Raw genomic sequence first — 23,379 nt, forward strand, 5'->3', positions numbered from 1 at the left:
CGAAAATGTGAACCTTCTGTCATCACCTGTCCTTATTTAATCAGTCATAGAGGGATTTGGAAACATTAAAAAATGCTCTTCTCATATTGTAATGCACTCTCACACCCCCTTGATTAGTTGTCACACGCATCAGAGATATTTTGAAATCATTTAATGTTGAACATGATCTATGATCAATGACAGCCCAATGTTGTGTAACTATACAAAGCAATGTATGTCCATGTCTGCACATCTTGAGGAAATGTATCAGTGTAGCATTCTGCATTAACAATATTCTAAGTGTGCTGACAGAGTCTGGTGAGAACTCCAAGGGACCAGGAGAAAAATTCTAGTGCCGCCCTCTTCTCTTCAAAGCTAGTAATAAAACCAAAAAGAAGAAGATCTGAACTATGAAGTCAAAGCAACATACACATCAGAACAGCTCATACTTTGCCTGGTTTGTAACAAATTTAGGCACACTAGAGAAGAAACAGCGATGGGTTTAAGAACAAAGAGCTGGCTGTAAAGTGTTGTTTGCTCTTAGAGCAAGATTAGTTACAGTCTAAGAAAAAAGAAAACATAAACATAAAGAAAACATAACTCTGAGAATCCATATTCTCTGAGAATATTCTTATTGGTAGATACTGGCTAACTCTACTTGCATACGCTCTTCCAGCATTCTCTGTGCCGTCTCTGATAGAGGTTTGTGTTTAGCTCGTGTGATGATATCTGTTTTCATTGCACCCAGAATCTTATCGTCCCAATTCAGACTAGTGAACTGATGGCTTGTGTAATTGTTGGGTAGGTGGAACTTCAAAGTCACTTTTATCCTGGTCCTTCCTGCGGATAAAAGAGGAAACAGCCCTGATGGGAAGAAGGAAGGGAGGAGTACACGTTCTTCCAACCCAACTGGTCACCTCCCCACCCTGGGGGGAAGTGCTCACTCTTATCAAACCCAACTAATAGGCATCGGGACACACCTGGGTTGCGGATGCAGCCATAGAGAGAGAGAGAGAGAAAAAAACCTCTTTAAACAGACAGACATGTAAACAAACAAGTCAATACATAATCCTGGCATCTACTGCTCAGTAGACATACTGCAGGATGGAAATCTGGACTGCACACTTTAAAGCTATTTTCAGAGTCTGTACCTCATTAAGGTTTAAAAGTCTTTTCATGTGCTTTTTCATCATCACTGTTGTGTGGTTTAAGAATGAAAGGGAAAGCTGGAACACCAAAGCTTTATAAAACCAGCAAGCAACGAGTGAGTGTGTGTGTGTATCCTGTGAATATATATCTTCCTTATTAGTCATACAATTATGAAACAAACTGCAAAACTACATAGAACATCACAATAGCAACTTATAAAATAGCATGCACCATTTAAAATAGCAGGAAAGAAGAAGACCCAAGTCTAAAGCACTAAAAGGTAGCAAAGTATGTATTTTACTCCTCTACATCTGTACATTTTTGGCACCGAAACTGTTTCCCACCTACAATAACTTTGTATGCAATTGGACCAAAGTTACACCTAGGCTAAAGACATTTAAACAGGATTTTCATATCTCCACACATTTCACTATACATTTTCTGTGTTAAGACAATTAGATTATGTATTTTATTTCAATAAGAGGTAGTTTTAAAATAATAGCTTTATTTCAGGTGTTCAGTGGGTCAAAAGTTAACATGCACTTTATTAGTATTTTCTGACATCACCTCGTAATTACGTAACTTGAATCAAATGGTTGGGGTAGCCTCCTACAAGCTTCTCACACTACTTTGCTAGAATTTTTAACTCAAGCATCTTTGGCTTTAAGCTGTTTTGTCACAACTTTGAAGGAATACTTAATGATCGGTGTCCTGCTGGAAGACTCAGATGCAACCAAATTTCTGGCTGATGTCTTGACGTACTGCTTCAGTGATTCTAGATAATCCTCCTTCCTCTCAATGTTATATACTTTCTAAAGGATGCCAGTCACTTTACCATGTTTTGGCTAACACCATTAAAGTAGGAGGGTGCATGTGCATTTGTGGCTTTACAGGCAAACATTGGAGTTTTAAATCTCATATAAGCAGAAACAGGAATCCAGTGAAGTGAACCCAGCATTCTGGATTAGCTGCAAGGGCCTGATTTCATGCCTAGGAAGACCTGCCAGGAGTTACAGTAGTTGAGCCTGGAGACGACAAGAGGCTGAACAAGCAACTGGGTGGTTTACCTAAAGAGAAATGGGTGAATTCTCCAAATGTAGACAACAATGATCAAGGAGTTCTCAAAAAGAGATGGTAAGATCCCAGGAAGGAAGTGTTCAGGTTGTGTAGCAGTTCAGTCTAAGTGTGATTAGCCTGAGGTGGTGACCTGCCATCCTAGATGAGATATCAGTCAAACATGCCAAATTGTCATTAGAAACCTGGTCAGAGAGTGGAAAGGACAGGATTAGATGGGCATTTTCAGCATTGCAATAGAAGGAGAATCAATGGGAGGAGAAAACATCAATAAAAGTGTAGAAGAAAAAGAAAAGAGGACCCAGAACTTAGACTTGTGGGACACCTGTGGAGAATATACATTTAGAGGATGTGGACCTCCCTGTTACCCGATCAGAGTGCCCCTCTCAGACTCCTATGTCAGAGAGGACTGGTGAACGTGACGCTACCATCCCCGTGCTTCGAAGCTAACATGGCACGCTTTGAATGAAAAGCCTCACCCTTTTTCCTCAGTATATTGTGTTGATCATTATAGCCCTGTGGTTTGCAAATCGGGCCAGTTGGCCTGATGACAATGCAGTCAACACTGGGTCTACACTTTATCCTTCAATACGTCAAAACACCAAAGAACTTACACTAGAATTCTGGTCTCAACACTCTTAGATCTGTATTCAATGACAGCCATCCAAAACCTGCTCAAAGATAGACTAACCAGTGTCCCTGCATCCACCTGCCAGGGAATTATGAACTGGATGTTTTGGACAGAGTGATTTTGAGCAGTTTCCTAAACATCTTGTTTCTCTGGAAACTTTACATTTTTACTACTTCTCTCTCTGTCTCCATAATACCTTTAACAATAATACCCTTAATTATAACACTTTTAATAGAAATGCCTTTATTCCAAGAGTTTCTCTGATATTCTCTTAGCTTTTTCCCGTTTGCTTGCACCAAAGCAAATCTTCTAAGCCTGAAATGTTCCGCTCTCGTACCACTAGGTGGTGTACTCCCCAACGGCTATACTTTCCCCAACTGACGACTGCCTACCTGTGTCAGGTTGGAGTCTTGGGCGGAGAGAATAGGGGTTTTCTTCTCTCGAGGAGGAGCTATGTTCCTAAAGAAATCATGCATATTGCAAAGATTTTTGGGGTGGATTGCTGAGAAGGCTAAAGTTTCTCAATGGTCATAACTGGCTTAACGAACTACCGATGTTTCTGAGGCGAGCTCAACACTGAGTCGTCCTAGAGAAGCTGTTAGCACTCACCGCTCTTCGCTGTGTTCTGGAGATTAATATTGAACTCTGCTACGTCCTCCTGCAGGTAAGCAGATTCGCAGCAATTCCCAGGAATGCAATGTGGTATTGTTTCAGGAAAGGGAAATTCCTGGTGTAGTTGAGATGCAGACACAGTCTGTAACTGTTCAGCACTGTGTAGCTTGTTCCAGAATGCAGGCACTGATCTACAACTTTAGTCTGTTAAAGAGAGCGCATTACTACATGAGGGGATCACTGTGTCTTTATGTTACACATCGACTTGTACATTATCTGCAGTGTCTGAAGAATAGCGAGTAGGATACAAACCGTTACTTGCCCGACGTCTCAGTCTTCTGTCAGTCTTCCCCCTGTTCCAGCGCCTCGTGTCAAATCGGGTTAATAATAACTATAATAAAAAACGGCGCTCGCTGTTGCGGCGACCTCGCGGTATCGGCGCGTGATTGTTTTCCCGGCGCAGGCGGGCCGTCGCGCAAGCTAAGGCCCGAGGGAAAGTCCTGCTTGGCGTGCACGTGCACGCCGCGCTTCACATGTCTAATTTACTTTGAACTATTACTGGAAAGTGGAAATAAATCCGCGTCCTAATTTAGCGAGCCTCGAGCGCTTGTTTGGGATTTACGCACTTTTTCAAGCAGAAATGAAGAAACGGAAAAGTCTTGCATAAGTGAAAAGTGCTATACGTTTTCCTCCTAAATCATGCTATAAACTATTTATGTTCGGAGTTTTATTCTGACTCAGATTTGCACTCTGATACTAGTACTCTGATGTGTTCTTCTGCATCTTTATCCTGGAGTGCACAAAGGTTATTACAGTATCCGTACTGCAAAAAGCCTATATGTAGACCCCATCGTTATCGCGTCTGTGTACGTGTCGCATTTGGGGGCTTCACGGTATTTTACAATCCTAGCGGGTGTGTTGTGGTTTCGCTGTGGTCGCGGGAGCTGCAGACTGGCGTGACTGACAGCTTTATGCTTAAAGTGTGAGACCGACGGAGTGGATCATTACATAGACGCTGCGTGGTGACACGCTCCCACGCAGCAGCAGACCCGACCGTTTTAGGCGTGGATATTATATGTAACCTTTTCAGCATGGTTATTTTAAATCCATCTCTGGAGATCACAATTATTAACAACGCAGTTTGTTGTAAATAACGTGCTAGTGTAGATATCCCAAACGATATTAAATACATATTAAATAAATCTAGAATTCATTCTAGAATCACGGGGCTTGTATGCGTCAAATGTTCCGGAAAAGGACTGCAGTGGCGTGAATTTGTGAGCGGTGCCCCACGGTAGGAGCTGGAAGAGTGCTGATGTCCGTCTCCACAGGAATTAAGTGTAGTCCTCAGTCAACAAAGCGGCACCGTGTGTGTGTGTGTGTGTGTGTGTGTGTGTGTGTGTGTGTGTGAGAGAGAGAGCGAGAGCGTGAGCGTGTATCCCCCGTCAGGCTGAAAGCTTAGCAAAGAGAGCCTGATGAAAGCGCGGCCCCGCGTCTCCCCCTCTTTCCGTCAAAGGCAGGGAATCAAAGACGCTCCTGCCGCGGTAGTAGTTCAAGCCGGCAGAGGATTTGGGGCGTCTTTTCATGTTCGCTCTGAGTTTGTTTTCATAAAAAGGCTGACAGACACTGTAATTAAAATCATCAAAAGATGAAGAATCAGTGGCCTTCCCAATAAGCCAGGATGGAGACAGGAGGCATGGCCCCACTCCCTCACTCAGTTAATAACACTAAGCCAAGCAAGTAATGATTTTTCTCTTTGTGCACATCAGAAACAGAGGAGAGAAAGAGAGTGCATATTAGCCCTTTCTTCCTAGGTTTTGCATGGCTCAGTCATTGATTTAATTTCTATACAATTTTTTAAAATTATTTAATTGGAGTTGGAGGCAAATGTTTTATTGTATTTTACATTACTTTTAAAAATTACATAAACAAGCTCATTTAAATTTAAATTGTCTTTGAACAGTGTTGAGTACACACTGCATTTGTCCATAAGTGGACAAAGCTGATCTGTACTGGCCAGGTCAGACATACCCAATTGAGTGGCGCTAAGTGCCTAAAGGTTAATGTTTTATTGGTTTATTAGTCTCCTCACTGGTGAGAAACCCTCCTGAACAACATGTAAGTAGATCATTTGTCCAAAAACATTTTAAACTGCTCCGTTTACCTTGTTTACCTTATGACTTGGTGGAGTGTAGTTTAGTGCAAAGCTTGTTTATGTTTCTGCTTAAATGTGATTTTAGTGCTTCATATGTGTAAAAGTGACTAATTTGTCTTCATGAGCCATAACTAAAAAGACATGTACTCTGCCCATTAGGGCTTCACAATAGTTGTTGTATCACAATATTGGCTATTGAAATACTGACATCGCACAAGGCTGAAATACACAAATGAGCTCTCTAACAAATCCCAAAAATGGTTTACTGTACACTGTGACCATTTCAGATGTTCCAGATGAGTGTTCTGTGGGTGTTTTGATGAATCACATGATCCAAGAAGAGTAAATAATTGTAGTCAAAATAATGCAAGCCAGTCTTTAACATGTCACATCAAGGCTTTACCAATGTGTTTTTAATATATTTCAAGGCATATTGTAATTGCAGTACATAGCAATATAATCACAATTATCTATATAATATAATCACAGTTAAAGTACTTTGGCCATGTGGTGCAGCACAAGCACTCATAAAGGAGGAAATGTAATCAGTAAAGCTCCAGTGTGCATGTAGGCTACGCATCCTATAGCTCAGAGTAAAAAGCCTTTACAATTAGCACCTAAATCCTCTCTGACACTGAAATCAACTTTTCACCTCCGTTTGCCGTCGCTGGAAGCCAAATGCCATAAACCATGCACTCAAACACACTCTTCTCCAATGTCAAGCTTATGCTTTTTTTCCCTTTCTAGTGAAAAGCTGGATTTATTTTGGACTATGTTGTTGTAAATGTATAGTGTAGAATGTGTTTTCCTGAAATGCGGGAGTGTAAAGCCAATCCTGCCTCATTTGATTACCCTGGCAGATCTTGACACCATTTTCTTTTCAAGGTTTGTAATAGTAGGTTTTGTTCTAGCTGGTGCTAATGAAGCATGTCTAAAATTTCTTGTAAAAGCTGACCCAAGTATGAGTATATGTAAAAGAATTAACTTATTAATTCCTTTTAAAAAATTAATGCTAATAACGGATATAAAAGGCTTCGATGTTAAGGTTCTGTTCATTAGAAAATTGTTTGGAGCAGTGTTAACTCTGAAATCACATGGGTGTCTTTCAAAATAAGATATCAATTGTATAATACTATTCATTCTAAGATTATAACTCCTTTTAGCATGCGACAGGGCTGATGGAATGGAAAACAGACCCCAACAGCAGAAGGAAAAAGAGAGATGCCAAGATTACAAGGGCCATGCTTAATTGTGCTATTTGTTTAATTGTCTTTAGATATAAACCAAGTGGAAGCTCTTTTTTCTAAGCGCTGCTCTGATTTCCCCACTGATTACTACATTGTATAAAGCAATTGCCTAATCTGACAGAGAGTAATTATCACTGGAGAAAATAAATATCAGTTTGAAATGGTATACCCTGGAAAATAAAAGTCATTTCGGCTAGATTGTGATGATGACAAAGGCCATGTGTTTGGAATCAGAGATGGACAGGCAGCATCCTGTGGAGGCAGCATCTCTGCGCGTTGTCTAAACACACCTCAAAACAGTGCAGGTCTCATCAGCCTTCTGAACCCACCGCTCACACCCACCCTAGACGCGCACAAGCGCAGACACAAACACAGACGGTGCACGCGCACCCACACACACACACACCCACACACACACCCCACACACACACACACACCCACACACACACCCCACACACACACACACACACCCCACACACACACACACACCCCACACACACACACACCTCACACACACACACACACACACCCACACACACACCCACACACACACACACACACACCCCACACACACACACACACCCCACACACACACACACACCCACACACACACACACCCACACACACACACACACACACACACCCCACACACACACACACACACCCCACACACACACACACCCCACACACACACACACCCACACACACACACACACCCCACACACACACACACACCCACACACACACCCCACACACACACACACACCCACACACACACACACACACCCCACACACACACACACACACCCCACACACACACACACACACACCCCACACACACACACACACCCACACACACACCCCACACACACACACACACCCCACACACACACACGGGAGCTGTTAGCGCATCCATCTTCAGCCCTGTCACTCTGGGTCAACAGAGCCATTCCCTTCTCGCTCACTCTGATCCCGAGAGCGAGGGAAGCGAGCGAGAGAGAGAGAGAGAAACTCAGTTTCCCTCAGGCATTATCATTAGGCGAGGATGCAGAACAGTGCCCCTGTTGCTGCTAAATCTCCACAGGCCTTGTTCTCTGTCCTGTCGCTGTCTCCTTCTTTCCCGGTTCTCCAGGATGGGTCTTTCCAACTGACACCCATCAGGTGACATACTGATGCTTCACTCAGTGTGGAATCATTCATCCTCAATGAAACACTGAATGTCTGATAGTTCTAATTGAGACGGTATCCCCTTCATTTTCTAAAATTCCTGACACAGAGAGACTGAAAATATTGTTAGAAAGATATGAATGACACAACCTGAATGAATCGGTAAGTAGATGCACTGGGAATATAATAACAGGATTAACACCATCATATCATTTCTGGCTTGTACAGCAAGCCAAATATAATGCACATACCAAAAATTGCGCTTATTGTGTGGGATTAATTATGTGTGTGTGTGTGCATGTTTAATGGCTGAATAACAGGCTGGTATACGATACAGACAGATTGAAATGCTTCGGCAACTGTAACCTAATACGGTCAAAAGAGTGTTTAACTGAAATAGTTGAAGGGTCTGTGCTCAGTATCCCCTTGGAGCTCCACTCCACCACACATGCGCTTGGACTCTTCCCAGTGAGCCTCAGCCACATCCCCTCTGGGGAGATCTCACTCAAACAACCCCAGTAAACTTGTCAACAGAAGGAATGGGCTTAGCTGTGTAAATGGCCAATAATGTGAATTAGATCCCTAAAGGAAAACAATATTGGGGTAAACCTAAATGGTCATAGATCTCCTTCCTGTCCAGTACTCCCTAATTCAGTTGGACAGAGCCCTCTTCCACACTAAAATGGGAGTAATAATATCCCCATTTTAATCCTTCCCCTAGGAATAGATATTTCAAACTTGTTAATGATAAGGATAATGATACTCTGTGTATTTATCTTAGATTATGTGGTTGTTATAAGATTAATAACCCCAGGCTGTGAGTCTGCGGTCGGTTTTCATACAGAGGCAAGCCCTAGCAAAGCCCCTGTGAGGAGTAGGTGCGAGGAGAGGAGAGGAGAAGCAAGGAGAGGAGCGGCTCCTGAAACACGTCGGGAAGCATTCCAGCCCCCACCATCCAGCCAGAAAGAGACCGGGGGGAGCGTCGGGGGAGGGGGAGACGCCACGGCTGGATTCTGATGAAAGTTTCTTGGGCGTGTGTGTTCATTTAGTCTGATAATGAGCTGCAAAGCTTGGGGCAAAGGCATTTGGCAGACGTTGCGCTTCCTGCAAGAAACGTTTTTTCGAAGACTTAACTTTTTTATCTCTCCCCCTCTTTCTCTCTCCACTCTTTCTCTCTCTGTCTCTTTCTGTCTCTCTCCTCCCCCCTTTCCGCCAACCTGATGAAATGCAGTGCCACAGGGTCTCCAGTAGACAAACACTGTTTGTCACCCTGACCGGTTGTGGTTGCTTTCTACCAGAATTCGCACAATTAAGCTCATTAGAGAAGGCAGGTTTGCTCTGGGGGGAGAAATTCCTGGAGCCAAAAAGACTCTGGTGCTTCCTAGAAACCTGCAGCTCCACATGTACAATCCAAAATCTTAGGCATTATGGGTAACTCAAGGGATTAAAACAAACTCATTTTATATAACTCAACCGATCTGTGTAAGCTTATCCCGTGTTTTACAACTCATTTGTTTGATAGCCAAACGAACTTCTTTGGCATAGTACAAGCTATGGAAATCTAAACTGCACCTTCACAAATTGCTTTCCCAGTGTTTAGCACTGGAACACCTTTTGAAGATGGCGGCATATTAGGGGTTTAGACCACAATGCACTCCTTATACGGACGGGATGCAGGCTGCAGTGTTCACCATCACTGTAAGGGAGTGTTGCGATGTTGATATGGGTGCCCTGTGCTCAAGTATCTACCTCGGGCTTAAGTAACAGAGGAGTCTGCTAAAGCACATTCACTTTCTGTGGTTCTTCCAGCACCAAGATCTGCTCCACCAAGCAGACGCCCTTGTACAGTTGGGAGAGTACCTGTATCTCACAGCAGCTTTTCTGTGCAGCAGAAAAAGAAAAAAAAAGTGGATATGGAGAATGTGAGTGAAGTCTCGGCGAGAAAGACGAGAACTCCCCCAGAACTTGTCGTTTCATGCGTTGGTCGCAATTACATGTCACAGAGACTCCAAGTGAAATGTACCTGCTTAGAATAATTACAGTATGTCTCTGTCTCTGCAACAGGGATGCTGTTTATCCTGGTTGCAATTCCTATGCACATTGAAAATCACACTAGGTGTTGTCATGGGCCAAAGGTCGTTATTTTCTTTGTGCCTTTTAAACCGCTTCTTGTTGTAAAGAGGTAAAATTTTATTTTCTGCACACATAGGCATGTTTTACCTGTTAGAAAAACCAGAACAGTGATTTCGTCTGGCCAAATTGGAAGTGTGCAGTCAAACTTTAAGTGCTCTGTAGATACATGATACACTTTTATTATCCATGATAAACTTAACGTGGAGGAGCACACATCAGGACTGCAGTGCCAGTACCCAGTCACCACCACTGCGTGGTGTTTGTCAGGAGACAATCATCGGTCTCGCAGAACCAGTGAAATGGTTACTGATGATCTGCATCTAGAATTTGGTGGCCCTTGCAGTAAAACCTTACGTGTCTAGCTGAACATCAGGAACACCGTAGGGTTAATTCAACGCTCTTGATTCAGCTGCGCTCCTGTGTCTGAATCGCGACGCTAGCTCAACTTCAGCGATGGTGGATTTTTCCTGCGTCGTGTGGCGGTTGCTTTGATGCGGAAGGTAAAGGATGACAGTCGAGAGAGCCCTTAAGTGAAATCTCATTGTCTCATTGACTAACACTCAGTCCACAGTAAAGGCGTCTCATCTTACGGCGTCTTTACGTCTTCCAGCCTTCCAAACCTCTGAAGCCCATTGGATTCTCTGACTTTGTAGCCTCTAGCCTGGCGGAAGCTTGGTTCGCTTTGAAGCCCCTCTTGATAAAAACGTGGCTGATGCGCTACTTTTGGCATTGCTTTTTAGCTGTCAGTCGAGACAAACCAAGTTCTTGCTTGCAGCAAACCTCACATGACATGCTTATGGAATGATATGCAACAAGCCAATGGTAAGAGAAGTCACACCTACAGCGAATAACTGCTGCGGGTCGTCCAGTGCAGCTCTCAATGCCTGAAAATGCCTGTTTTGAAGTCTTGGTGGTTCAGCAGCTCTACACAATAACTTTTTACTAATAGGTATTGCCACCCAGGCAGCCATGACGTGTCTCAGCTACTTTTTAGACACCTCGCCAAAACCTGTCTAATGGTATCCGTAGGGCAGCGAAACCTTCAATGCGCTTAGCGTTTAGTGAAGAGATCAGTGAGTCATGCTGCTATTCTCTCACTTGTAGAATACCAGTTGCGTGTGTGTTTCAGAAGCTATATTAAAGGGACATATTCCAGTGTTCAACATAAGTAATAGCCCATGGCACGGGATCAGTAAAAAGGTATGTCAGACAAGTTGATTGGCCAGTTGCTGCTGGCACGTTCTGGCCAGTGGCAGTGTTTCCGTCAGTTGTAGTCACGAGTCAGTTCACCTGTCACCTGTGATTTGACAGATTTTAGAAGATAAACGCTAGCTACATTTCACGGCATTTGTTAAATAACGCTTAACTGCAGAGCTAGGACAGTAACTGACGACATATTCCAGGCGAGGCGCAAAGTCTTGCTTTTCACTGCAGTGTTCATCTTCACAGGTCAGCGCTATCATGCCGTCTTCCAGATACCCGCACACACCATGAAGCAAAATACACTTAAACAAAAGTGTAGCTACGCCAGGATAACTTACCATACTAAGCTAAGAGCCTGCCTTAATGGCTGAGTGGTGAGCACTGAACACCAGCAGACGGTGTTGGGCTTCATTCTCTGTCAGTAAACACCAGGAGATGGTGTTGGGCTTCATTCTCTGTCAGTAAACACCAGGAGATGGTGTTGGGCTTCATTCTCTGTCAGTGAACACCAGGAGATGGTGTTGGGCTTTATTCTCTGTCAGTAAACACCAGGAGACAGTGTTGGGCTTTATTCTCTGTCAGTAAACACCAGGAGATGGTGTTGGGCTTTATTCTCTGTCAGTAAACACCAGGAGACGGTGTTGGGCTTCATTCTCTGTCAGTGAACACCAGGAGATGGTGTTGGGCTTCATTACCTGTCAGTGAACACCAGGAGATGGTGTTGGGCTTCATTACCTGTCAGTGAACACCAGGAGACAGTGTGGGGCTTCATTCTCTGTCAGTGAACACCAGGAGACGGTGTTGGGCTTCATTATCTGTCAGTAAACACCAGGAGACAGTGTTGGGCTTCATTATCTGTCAGTAAACACCAGGAGACAGTGTTGGGCTTCATTATCTGCAACAGAGATAAAAATACTTTTCCGTGTTTTGACACGGCTTTCGCCATGTCATAGAATTCGTCGATAGACATGCTAACGGTTGTTTAGTGAGATTCTGAAGTCTCAAAGAACTTTGTCAAAGGCAGGGATTTCACTGTTTATTATGTTTAGACATTAAAAGGTGAACTTGTGCAGGTCAAAAAATGCAACTTTCTTTGCATCTCCTGTAATTTCTAAAATGTCTGTAATTTTTTCTGGAAGAATGTGTGCCTGTAATCTGTAAGACATATGGGCCTAGGCAATTTCAGTTTGTTAAGTTTATTTTATTTTTAGTGTGAAATGTGCGCTGTTTAATTATGTTGTTTAGTTAACCCAGCCGTTGAAATTGGGATTTCAGGATTACCTGAGACTTTAATTTAGGTTCCTCTGTGTGTATCATTTAGCCTAAGTCATTTCATTTTACTAATTGAATAAAATTAAAAGGTCACAACTTCAGAAAGTATTTCTATTTTAAATTAGAAAACAAATAGTAAGTACTTTTTTTTACATTTAATAAAATCTTCACAAATCAAATGTTTGTTCATTAATTTTGATAATCTACCTTGTGTAGATAATTGACAAGGAATGACCCATATTATAGTGTCAGCAGACTGTTCAAATAGTAAATATGAGCGCAAATCGCTTGTAATAAGGACATAATGAAACACTAAGATAGCTAAATTGGCTAAAATCTTCCTTTTTTATTTTATTTAAGATATTTTAAGTCAACTTGTAAAGCCAAATTAATATAGAATGCTAAACAAAGAGTAATATGCTTTAGCCAGTATTGATAGAAGTAGAAATAGATAGAAAATCGTTATCAGCAGCAGATATACTCTTAATGTTCATTAAGTGTTAGTGCAGCACATGACAAATAGCATGTCCCTGATCCAGTCGCTACAGTGTTAATATATGATGAAGCCATAACACACTACATAGTATAACAAACCAAATATGTCTTCATGCAGTACAGTAAACCTCTTATGTGGTGCTTATATGATACATCTTATGGATGCTGCCTTTCCCTTAAATATGCTAACCTACAGTTGATAGCACGGTGAGGACACCATTTACTGTAAATACTGCAATACACAGCAACAGAAGACTAATTTGTCATGGAAATATACGCTCATCTCTCTCAAAACTGTGGTGTACTTTGTGTTACTGTCCAACATGCCAGGGTTTATTTAAAAACTGAAACAGGTAACAGTTTCTCCACCACAAGATATGGTCATTGGATAACCAATTACTGGGAGCTTTTTGCTTTAGAAAACAACTTGTTTTAGTCTGTGTATTTATTTAATCTCCACCCCCCCCCCCCCAAAAAAAAAAACAACAAAAAAAAAACTCAAACCTTATTAAGTCATAAATTGAGAGATTATGTAAATCATAAAAATACACTAGATCACAAAATGAATGCTGAGAGAATAATTCTCTAGGGTCAGTGCTTATGGAACTATTATCCCTGTTAAGAGATCTGAGTTTTTAAGGAGCATCTGCAGTGGACTGAGGTTGGTGGGAGTAAAGCCTCTCACTTCCCTGCGCCATCGTGCCATTATTCACACCTGCAGAAGAGGCAGGGGCTCACTATTATTACAGGAAGCCAGAATCAGCCAAATGAAAGAGAAACCCAAAAAGATTGGATCCGCACACACTCACAGCTGTCGGTGGATACCGAGAACACTGTTCACCATTGCTGTCTTGCCAAAATAGCTGCCGTTATTGCCAGAGCAACTTTATAGGAATAGACGACTACAAAGAAAGCTGTCAAACAAAATAACTGAGCAGGAAATGGCTGTTTGTCCTTTGGGTTCTCATGTTTGCTTGGACAAGCTAAAGGTCAGCGGCTGTGAGTTTGTAAAGCTGTGACCATTTTCAACAATGAAAGATGAACATTTACACTGAAGTATAGAGCGTTTAGCATGATGGCGACCACCTGCTATGATCTCTCCAGTGTATGATGTGTGTTCATGAACACACACAGATACTGATTCATAAATGTCTTTTCTGGGATGCACTGCTATATGAAAGAAGTTGACCGCACTAACTTAAACAAAAGAGCACCAGCACAGTTGCGGTCAAGAATGTGGACGTTATCCTCACACACTCTCTCTCACACATACACACATATGCGCACAAATACATGCACTCTATCTTCTAAAACTCATTTTGGACCTCTTCTTAGAAGTGGAATACAGGTTCACAACTCCCAGCTGCCATCGGCTTCAAGCTTTCATATGACCTCACTTCCTGTCCCTATTCTCTTCTGGCTCAGTGTAACCTCACTTCCTTTGCAACCCTCACAGGTGTGTCTCGGGGAGGAGCGCAGAGATGGTCCTGAAGGAACGTCCAGTGGAATCCTGCCTTCTCTCACTCCTGTTGGTGAGTTATATACCTTTTTATCTATACCAACAGCCAAACATTATCAAAAAAAAGTAGTTGTTGGATTTAGCACACACACACACACACACACACACACACACAAAGTTTTCTCAGTTGCATTTAGCTGGTCCCTTTGTACCTTCAGCCTCCATGATGTTTCTCACTGTTTTTTTAATGTCAACTTGCAAAATCTTCCTGGCAGTGTTCCTGGAAGATAATTTCTCTGTGCAGTCCCTTAATAATAGGCTTTTAATACCCAATCCAAAAAGAACTGGGATTAAGAAACATTTGGTACATATCACCTGAGAGGAGACTGTAGTTAGAGAGAAGGTATAGACCCACTGGAGAGAAGGTATATAGACCCACTTATTTAGTAAAATTACTGTCAGAAGGCACTGCTTCCATGTAGTAATTCCACCACCCAGAAGTCTGTCACACACACAGAGAGCCTGATTCTCATTGAGAGCTGAGGTCTATAGTCTACATGGAGCTGTGATCTCTATGCAGCTGCTTTGCGTGTTATTACTGTTATTGTTAACTTCATTTTCGACAGAAACTCAAGTTTACTTTATGGTTCTAAATGTCATCTTCCATTTTCATGTGGTTTTGATGGACTTTTGATGGACTGTGAACAGAGATAAGATTTATTGGATGAACAAACCTCCTATAAGTCAAGGCAAAATTACTTTATTTGTGGATTTGGTTTCATCAATCATTTACTGTGCAAACAAACACACACTGATAGAGATGGTGGGTGTTACATTTCAAAGACTGACGTTTAGAACACACGAGATCAGCAACATTTAGACAGTATTCATAGTTTTCTGAATCTGGAATGTAATTAAAGCAGTGGTGGAGCCCGAAATTCATTGGCTGGAGTTTGTGGGTTTTATTGACAGGGTTTATGGTTTTTATTAACAGGGCTTGTGGGTTTTATCTTTGGCACGGCGGGGTCTGTGGTGGCCAAGTATGATGATTATGTGTGTGTGTATATGTGTGTGTGTATATGTGTGTGTTTGAATGTGAATGTAACTGTGTGTGTGTGTGAGAGAGAGAGAGAGAGAGAGAGAGAGATCCAATATATCAGGCCATGTGATTTTAGCAGACTGGATTTTGTGTATTTCAACTTGACTGAAGTTAGCATAGGTAGGGAAGTATACATTTACAGAGACATATAGTACCTTATGGTAAACAGCACTTTAGAAGGTTGCATTTATTTCTTAATGAACTGGTCATTCACTGAGTATAGATTAAATGTGGGGTTTTATAAAACTAATGATATGGGTTTAGTTGTACTTTGTTGTGTATTATTTTATGATGTAGTTTGCATTTTAAGCTTGATTTGAGTTGGCAGCCTGTTGATGTGTGTGTGTGTGTGTGTGTGTGTGTGTGTGTGTGTGTGTGTGTGTGTGTGTGTGTGTGTGTTTGGTTTTTTGGTTTTTTTAGGTGTCCAGTGTGTCTCTGCTGAGAGCTGAGTACTCCAGCTGTGGAGAAAATGAGTTCTATAATCAAACCAGCAGCACCTGCCAGGCCTGCCCTCAGTGCCAGCCAGGGCAGGAGCCATACATGGTACCACACTCACTCTCTCTCACACACACACACACACACACACACACTCTCTCTCTCACACACACTCACTCTCACACACACACACACACACACACACACTCTCTCTCACACACACTCACTCTCACACACACACACACACACACACTCACTCTCACACACACACACACACACTCACTCTCACACACACTCACTCTCACACACACACACACACACTCACTCTCACACACTCTCTCTCACACACACACACACACACACACACACTCACTCTCTCTCACACACACACACACACACACACTCACTCACTCTCTCTCACACACACTCACTCTCAGTGAGAACTATGACAGAAGCTCTACTTGGCGGAATCACAACATGGAATCATTTTGTCATTGTTATGAGTTACAAATTAGCAGTAATAAAGTATGAAGCTGTTTGACCACATCCAGCCAAACAACTGTCATTCTAGGTTTTGATTCTAAAGTTTTCTGAAAGTGGAATACAGCTATAAATATTAACAACTTAATTACACATGCAAAATAGACAAATTTACCTACATATCCACATAAAAGCAAGCAGACAAAAAAAAAGCAGATAATGTATGTAGTTGTGACATGGATCCTAGTTCAGTAAAGTAAAGTTCTGTGCCTTAGGAGTAAAGATGCAGTAAAGACAGCTGCAAAAACTCAAGTAAATGTAGACAGGTGAAGAGGTGAGTTTTTGACAGCAGCCATGTTAAGGCAGCATTGCCGTACACCCCACCCACCCACTATGCAGCTCCTCCCACCCAACTTGCAGCTCCACCCACCCACTATGCAGCTCCACCCACCCACTATGCAGCTCCACCCACCCACTATGCAGCTCCTCCCACCCAACTTGCAGCTCCTCCCACCCAACCCACATCCTTGCCCAAACCACGCTGCAGCATCTACTGACTCAACCCCATACCACCCTTTTGCTTATATCCTCGCCCAGCTGACTCAGCTCAGTCTCCACCCAGTCACCACCCCACCCACAGCTCTTCTCCACCTTGCATGTAGCCCGTCCTCATTCTACTAGGACTGTGTATGCTTCAGAAGGCTGTGTTGGGGAGACACACACACACACACACACACGCACCCGACTGGCTCTAAAACCAATTCAGGCTTTCAGATAACAAGAAGGTATTCTGTGGCATAAAAGGGTCAGCACACACCAACTTTTAGACTTTCCTGGTCCTTGTTGACGTAGAAGACAATCGCTGTAGTTCACAGCAGCATGTGGGTGTTCTGCCGTCCTCTTGAGTGTATGTTTTCCCATATATAGCCTGTGATGTATTACACCAGTTGTTTTGTTATATTTAAACAAAGAGACCCTTTTAGCCCCTCCTGATTCAGCACCTTGGTCTAGTCTTCTAACTTCATTCAGACAAACGAGTGAGTGGATGTGATGAAGTACAAGCAAAGCTAATTGTGCGTAGCGACACCTTTCCCACTGTTCACACTGGCTTTGAAACGCAAATGGTCTTAAGCAAGTCTGGGCAGAGTCTGCTCTCTCCTTCCATGTCCCCCTCTCGTCTTGCTTCTCTTTTTTCTTTAATTAACCATGCACCCAGCTCGTAATCCACATGACCTGTGATCTACTAGCATTCTTTCATTTCAAATGTCTTCGTAACGGTGGCTCAGCAGAAGGGTCTGCGCCGTGTTGCTTTTGTAGAAGATCCCGGGTCAGCCTCCTCTTCCTTGTCTCACTCAGGCGCCCCAGCAATCCCTGGAACGCTAAAGTTGAACACCACATAAAAGAAGAGAATCGTGCAGCAGAGCCAGGCAGACGGGCTGTGTTCACCAGGGTGGTGTAGCCAGACGAACACATGGTTTATACGCAAGCTGAGATCTGCTGTGTCCACACCAGGCTTCAGGTTTCTGCCACGGTTTATATCTGTGTGGGCAAAAATGCACCTGTAAATGTGAAGTGTTAGGAAGCCACCCTTTTAAGGTGGGTGAGATTCATATTCGAACATACTCCCTAGTATTTTCTCAGGTTGTAGTGTAAAGGCATCCGTTTGCGAAATCAAAGTTTGCACAATTCTTTCTGATGCACTTCAGGTCTGCTGGTGCTTTTGTTTCTGAGCAGCCTGTAGACTGGACCCCAAAAAACATGGCATGGTTGAAACTTAATCCCAGCCATGACATAGCGATGCTTACTCAGCACCCTGCTGTGTTACCATCTACAGGTCCTGCTGGCTCTTCAAATGGCCTACATGACTTAACAATATATAAGCAATTATGTCTTTTTTATATGCAATTATGTCTCTTTTATATGAACAAATCACACTGACAATGTATTCAGAAAAAAACACCACCACATTGACAAACAAAATCTAATGGAAAAAAGTAAAAAAGCTCCAGCTTGGCGACCAGAGAAGGACCTTGTTCTAATAAAGGCTTACAAGCATGTTAATCATGTTGTATTGTTCCCTCCATGCTTCGAGAGAGACAGAGAGAGAGACAGAGAGAGAGACAGAGAGAGAGAGAGAGAGAGAGAGAGACAGAGAGACAGAGACAGACAGAGAGAGAGAGAGAGACAGAGAGAGAGAGACAGAGACAGACAGAGAGAGAGAGAGAGAGAGAGAGGAGGCTGGGGAGATCTCTCTCGCTAAACAGGAGAATACTGACACGGAGATTCCCAATGGAGGTGCACTGAGGGGAAATGAAGAGGAGTGGAAGTTTAAACAGGACCACATGCTCGGTGCCAACCACTTCCCAAGCTGTCAACTAGCTCAGCTCAGCCGGGACGCAGCCTTGTTTTGTGTTTAGGCTATAGAGCAGATTAGATTGATTCAGCCTGTTACTGGACGGCAAACTTCAAAGACATTTACCTTTGCACACCCAAGGCTCAGGCGGATCGTTAGTTATTATCTTAATTGCACCAGCGATTTTGATGAGCTGATAGAAAGATGGAGCTGATGGTGAAAATAAAAATAAACCACTACTTAAAAAATAAATAAATAATAATAATAATAAAAATACATTTGTTTATTTGTTTGCATCTTTGTTTTTCCTTCAAAGGCCCAAAATTACAAAAGAAAATCTCTTTATTATAATACAACAGGGATGACTGGAATAAAACTTGCATAATTGAAGTTTTGCTTGCTTATTGCCTAGTTCTTCTTAACTGCAGCCAGATATACGCTACAAGCCAAAAGTTTCAAAAACAATGCTAACTTTGTAAAAACAAACCATTTTTTTCAAGTAAGGGACAGTCTTAATAATGTAATCAACAGTAAAGTCTTTTAATAGAAACATTTTTCATCTAAATTGTTTTTATTTACTTTGACATAAATTCTGCATTCATCATTATGTTGTCTAGTAGCTTTTTTAGTAGCACCTTGACATCATTCTGACATCATTCTGCTTCTGTCCTCTTCAGCCTATCCTTGTTGATTGACTGATTCATCATGCAGATATCTGAGTTTACAAGTATGTTACGGATTGTTTTTCTGTTCCATAGTAAAGTTCATTTCATAGAATCACTGTGCACCCCATTTTATGGCTGCAGTATAATAGTGTTTGGAGAAAAGTCTCTATCTGGTCATGGGAGTAATTATACCAAAATGCTTTAGTAATAAGTAGACGTTCGCTGTGAACCAGCAGTCTGGATTCAATCACTCCAGGGACTGGGCTGGTGTGAGCTGTCAGTCAGTGTGATTAACAAAGGTAGTAGGATTGGAGGAGGGGAAGCCACTTGTTACACACGTGGTCCTCCCCTCCACGCCAGAGACAGCATACATTGGTGAGAGTGGTCCCTATACCCCGTGCACAGCTCAGTGAAGACTGATGAAAGTTACGTGCAGAAGAAAACATCGTTTCAGTTCAGGCATCGTTTGAACGGACCAGCCAGCGGTGCTACGTGATTCATTTGCTAGTAAGTTAAATAATGCAGAATGTACAATGGGACCAGTCATTCGTTGGTTATGAATGACACAGTATCGTGACCAGAAGCATAACCAAATGTGTTTTGCATTCACCAGACGCCTTGGAAAATCGCCGCATGCAGAAGATCAGTCATCGCTGTGGCGTGGCGTAGAAACGGCCTGCCCTGTTTCCCTCACTAGCCGTCATGCAGCGCGTGTGCTGTGTTTGTTTTCAGAACTGCGCCTACGGCATCAAGGATGAAGACTACGACTGCATGCCGTGTCCACCGGGCAAGTTCTCCAAGGGCAAGTACGAGATCTGCCGGCGGCACAAGGACTGCGACTCACTGTACAGGGCCACGGTGCTGACACCAGGAACCGCGGAGAGCGACGCCGAGTGCGGACCATGCCTGCCGGGGTTAGCGATGCTACGCCTGCACACACACGCACACATCACTGCACTCTCCACGCCTTACACAGCAGCATTACTGTTTTAGAATATATAACACTACTGCACACTGGCCTGGTGACGATCATGACAATAATAATAATGTTTTGTTTTCATAGTGCTCATCTTGGACGCATTTGCAGAATATATGTATGTAAATGTGAAATTGCCTGCAATGGTAACAAAAGGCTATTATATAATGTGTGAAATAGCTATGGCTGAAGCACAGAATAAATGAAAGCATTTTGTGATGCAGTGTTTGGTGGTTCTTTAAGAAGATCATTACTGATGCATATAGAGGCAGTGAGAAGTGTGGTGCTAAATCAGGCTCTGATGTATGGACCACCCTGCAGCCCAGTCTGTTCCCTCCCCGCCCCGCCCCTCCTACTGCCACACTAATGTCCCAAAATTGGTCACAGCACTGCTCATCTCAGCAGATATGTCTCCTCAAAGAGCATCATGGAAACAATGAGCGAGATAAACTGTTACAGAGTTGCTCTCTCCATCTCTCTCTCTCTCTCTCTCTCTCTCTCTCTCTCACACACACGCACTCACACACACACGTACACACACTCTCACACACACACACGCACACACACACACACTCACACGCACTCACACTCACACACACACACACGGGTCCATATACACTTGCTAAAGGACTCTAACATGAGTTGGACTAGTGGTATACTGTGCCCACTTAAAGAGGAAGGTCTGGTTTCAATCACTTTTAATGTAAATATACAAAGTGCTGGTTTTTAGGAGAACATTACTGAGTGTATTTAATATAGTCCACTAGTAGTAGTCTCCAACCGATTATACTGATTTCTCCCCTTTTTCTCTTTTTCTGAGGGGATGAATGGCGAGGCAAAAAAACATGCTATTGCCTTTCAGTACTTTCATAAAACATCCTAAATCAAGAGGTTCGGCTTAGTGGGCACAGAAATGTCGCAGGGCAACCTTGACTATATTGTATTCTGATTCTATTTCATCTGTTTGAATTGAAATGAGCATCTGATGAGTGACCAAGTGAGAAAGTGATCCGGGCATTACATGCTTACACTCCCTTAGACAGGAGCCTGAGCTACAGTGGCAGGGCTTTCACAGGGTCTTCTCTGATTATACATCAGGAGCACTGCAGTGAACAAAAAGGAAGGCTAAAAAAACAGAAACAAAAGCTGCTTTTCTGGGAGCAGTCTGGTCTTTCAGGTGGACAGACCCAGAGCTAGCTTTTAGAGGGAGGCCATTATACTTTTGTATTTCTGTTACTCTCTCTTTCCCTCTTTGTTGAGTTATTCTTCAGTGATCATGCACACACACTTATGAAGCTTTATTAACTGCTGAAGAGTTTGCCTCCTGGGAGGACGAATCTGATACTACTAATAATCTGCAGCACAAGGACGAAAGTCACTTAAATGCTCTTAGTTACAAATATTAGTAATGTTGGGCTCAAAGTTGATGAATATATTGTGTGGGTGATTGGTAATTATAAAAGAATATATGCAATATGTTTTTATCATAAACTCTAGCACAGACAGATGAGTCTAAAGCGGAAAATAAATTAGTAACTTAATATTACAATAAAACATCTAAAAGTTTGCATATTATTGCTTCTCTGTCAGGTACTACATCTTGGAGAACAGGCCTCGGAATATCTACGGCATGGTGTGTCACTCCTGTCAGAATGCACCACGCAACACGAAAGAGTGTAAGGGAACTTTCCCTGAGGCCCTGCCTCCTGGGCTGGGATGATCCGTCCCATTTCTCTCCCAAACCCTTCCCTGTATTTTCCGCTCCATCTCCCATCCTCCACTGTCTCCTCCACTCCATCTGCGCCTTATTCCTGATCCTTCCCTCCGCCTCTACTTCTGTGTGTGAAGATGCGCTACTCGAGCTGAGTAATATGGCCTCACACAGAGCCTGCTACAGTCGGCAAGGTACGTTTAAAGCCAAAGAGGAAACGCACCGCTGTTGGACGAGAAGGTCCTTTCATTGCTGTAAACCCCAGCCCCAGAAAGGACCCAGGCTGCCTGGAGTGCATCAGCGTCCACGCCGATGAATATTTCTAGATTTATTTTTCCTTGCCTTGGCTGGGGTTTGGTGTTTGGCAGGTTGTTCCTAACATCATTGACTTGCCTATTAAGAGTGCATACCTGAAGCATGGAGGCTATGGAATGAACCGCACATTGGCACAAGGCAGAGATCCCATGTACCTCCCCGAGGAGGCGAGACCGAAGCATTCAGCACGCTCAGCGTCACTTAGAGCTGTTCAGCTTCTGCCACTGACCACTTTCTTGACTCACTAGACAGTAAGCCAGCTGATTTTATCCTAAGTTTAATAAACCTGCTTATTTTATCCTGGGTTTAATAAGACTACTGATTTTATCCTGAGTTTAATAAGACCACTGATTTTATCCAGATTTTTGAGTTTTGGCTTTGGCTAAAATTAATAAAATTTAAGTTAATTACATTTATGGGAATTAATCTATAAATCTAGACTTTAAACCAGATATTAAAATGATGTTTATATATTTAAGAGGAACATTTTTACTCTGAAAGTGCAGTATGACACATGGTCTTGATTAGTTTGATCCCACGCGGTTTACTGAGAAACCAAAGGGAGCATGACATCAGATTGTTAAATGACATGATTAGCTCCTGCGACTTATCAGATGACGGAAAAAAAGAAAAGAGAGACACGCGGCATGTGTGGTGTGTATCTTTAGATACAGTCTTCTTTCCTCACACTGGTTTTACCAAAGTAAAACCAGAAAGCTGAGGTCAGGCACATTGCTCGGAAAAGCCACCCTATGGATGGGCTGGATTA

General features: G+C 42.8%; 1 protein-coding gene and 1 long non-coding RNA gene across 3 annotated transcripts in view; one reads left to right on the forward strand and one right to left on the reverse strand.

Moving 5' to 3' along the window:
- Positions 1-217: 217 nt before the first annotated feature.
- On the reverse strand, positions 218-3,897 carry LOC145659308 (uncharacterized). The gene is made up of 4 exons (XR_014125385.1): positions 3,758-3,897; positions 3,443-3,649; positions 3,226-3,292; positions 218-819 (listed from the first exon to the last, which is right to left on the reverse strand). It is a non-coding gene; the product is annotated as an uncharacterized LOC145659308 (long non-coding RNA).
- Positions 3,302-23,379, forward strand: part of edar (ectodysplasin A receptor) — a 33,880-nt gene continuing 13,802 nt past the window's right edge. For both annotated transcript variants that reach the window (XM_035522954.2, XM_035522955.2), the window contains exons 1-5: positions 3,302-3,497; positions 14,574-14,649; positions 16,096-16,218; positions 20,341-20,522; positions 22,175-22,260. In XM_035522954.2, the coding sequence (XP_035378847.1) occupies positions 14,599-14,649; positions 16,096-16,218; positions 20,341-20,522; positions 22,175-22,260 (442 nt within the window). In that variant the 5' untranslated portion in view covers positions 3,302-3,497; positions 14,574-14,598. The remainder of the gene's footprint in view (positions 3,498-14,573; positions 14,650-16,095; positions 16,219-20,340; positions 20,523-22,174; positions 22,261-23,379) is intronic.

This window comes from Electrophorus electricus, chromosome 9 (genome assembly GCF_041902795.1).
Source record: "Electrophorus electricus isolate QZ-2024a chromosome 9, ASM4190279v1, whole genome shotgun sequence".
In the NCBI taxonomy this organism is placed as follows: Eukaryota; Metazoa; Chordata; class Actinopteri; order Gymnotiformes; family Gymnotidae; genus Electrophorus; species Electrophorus electricus.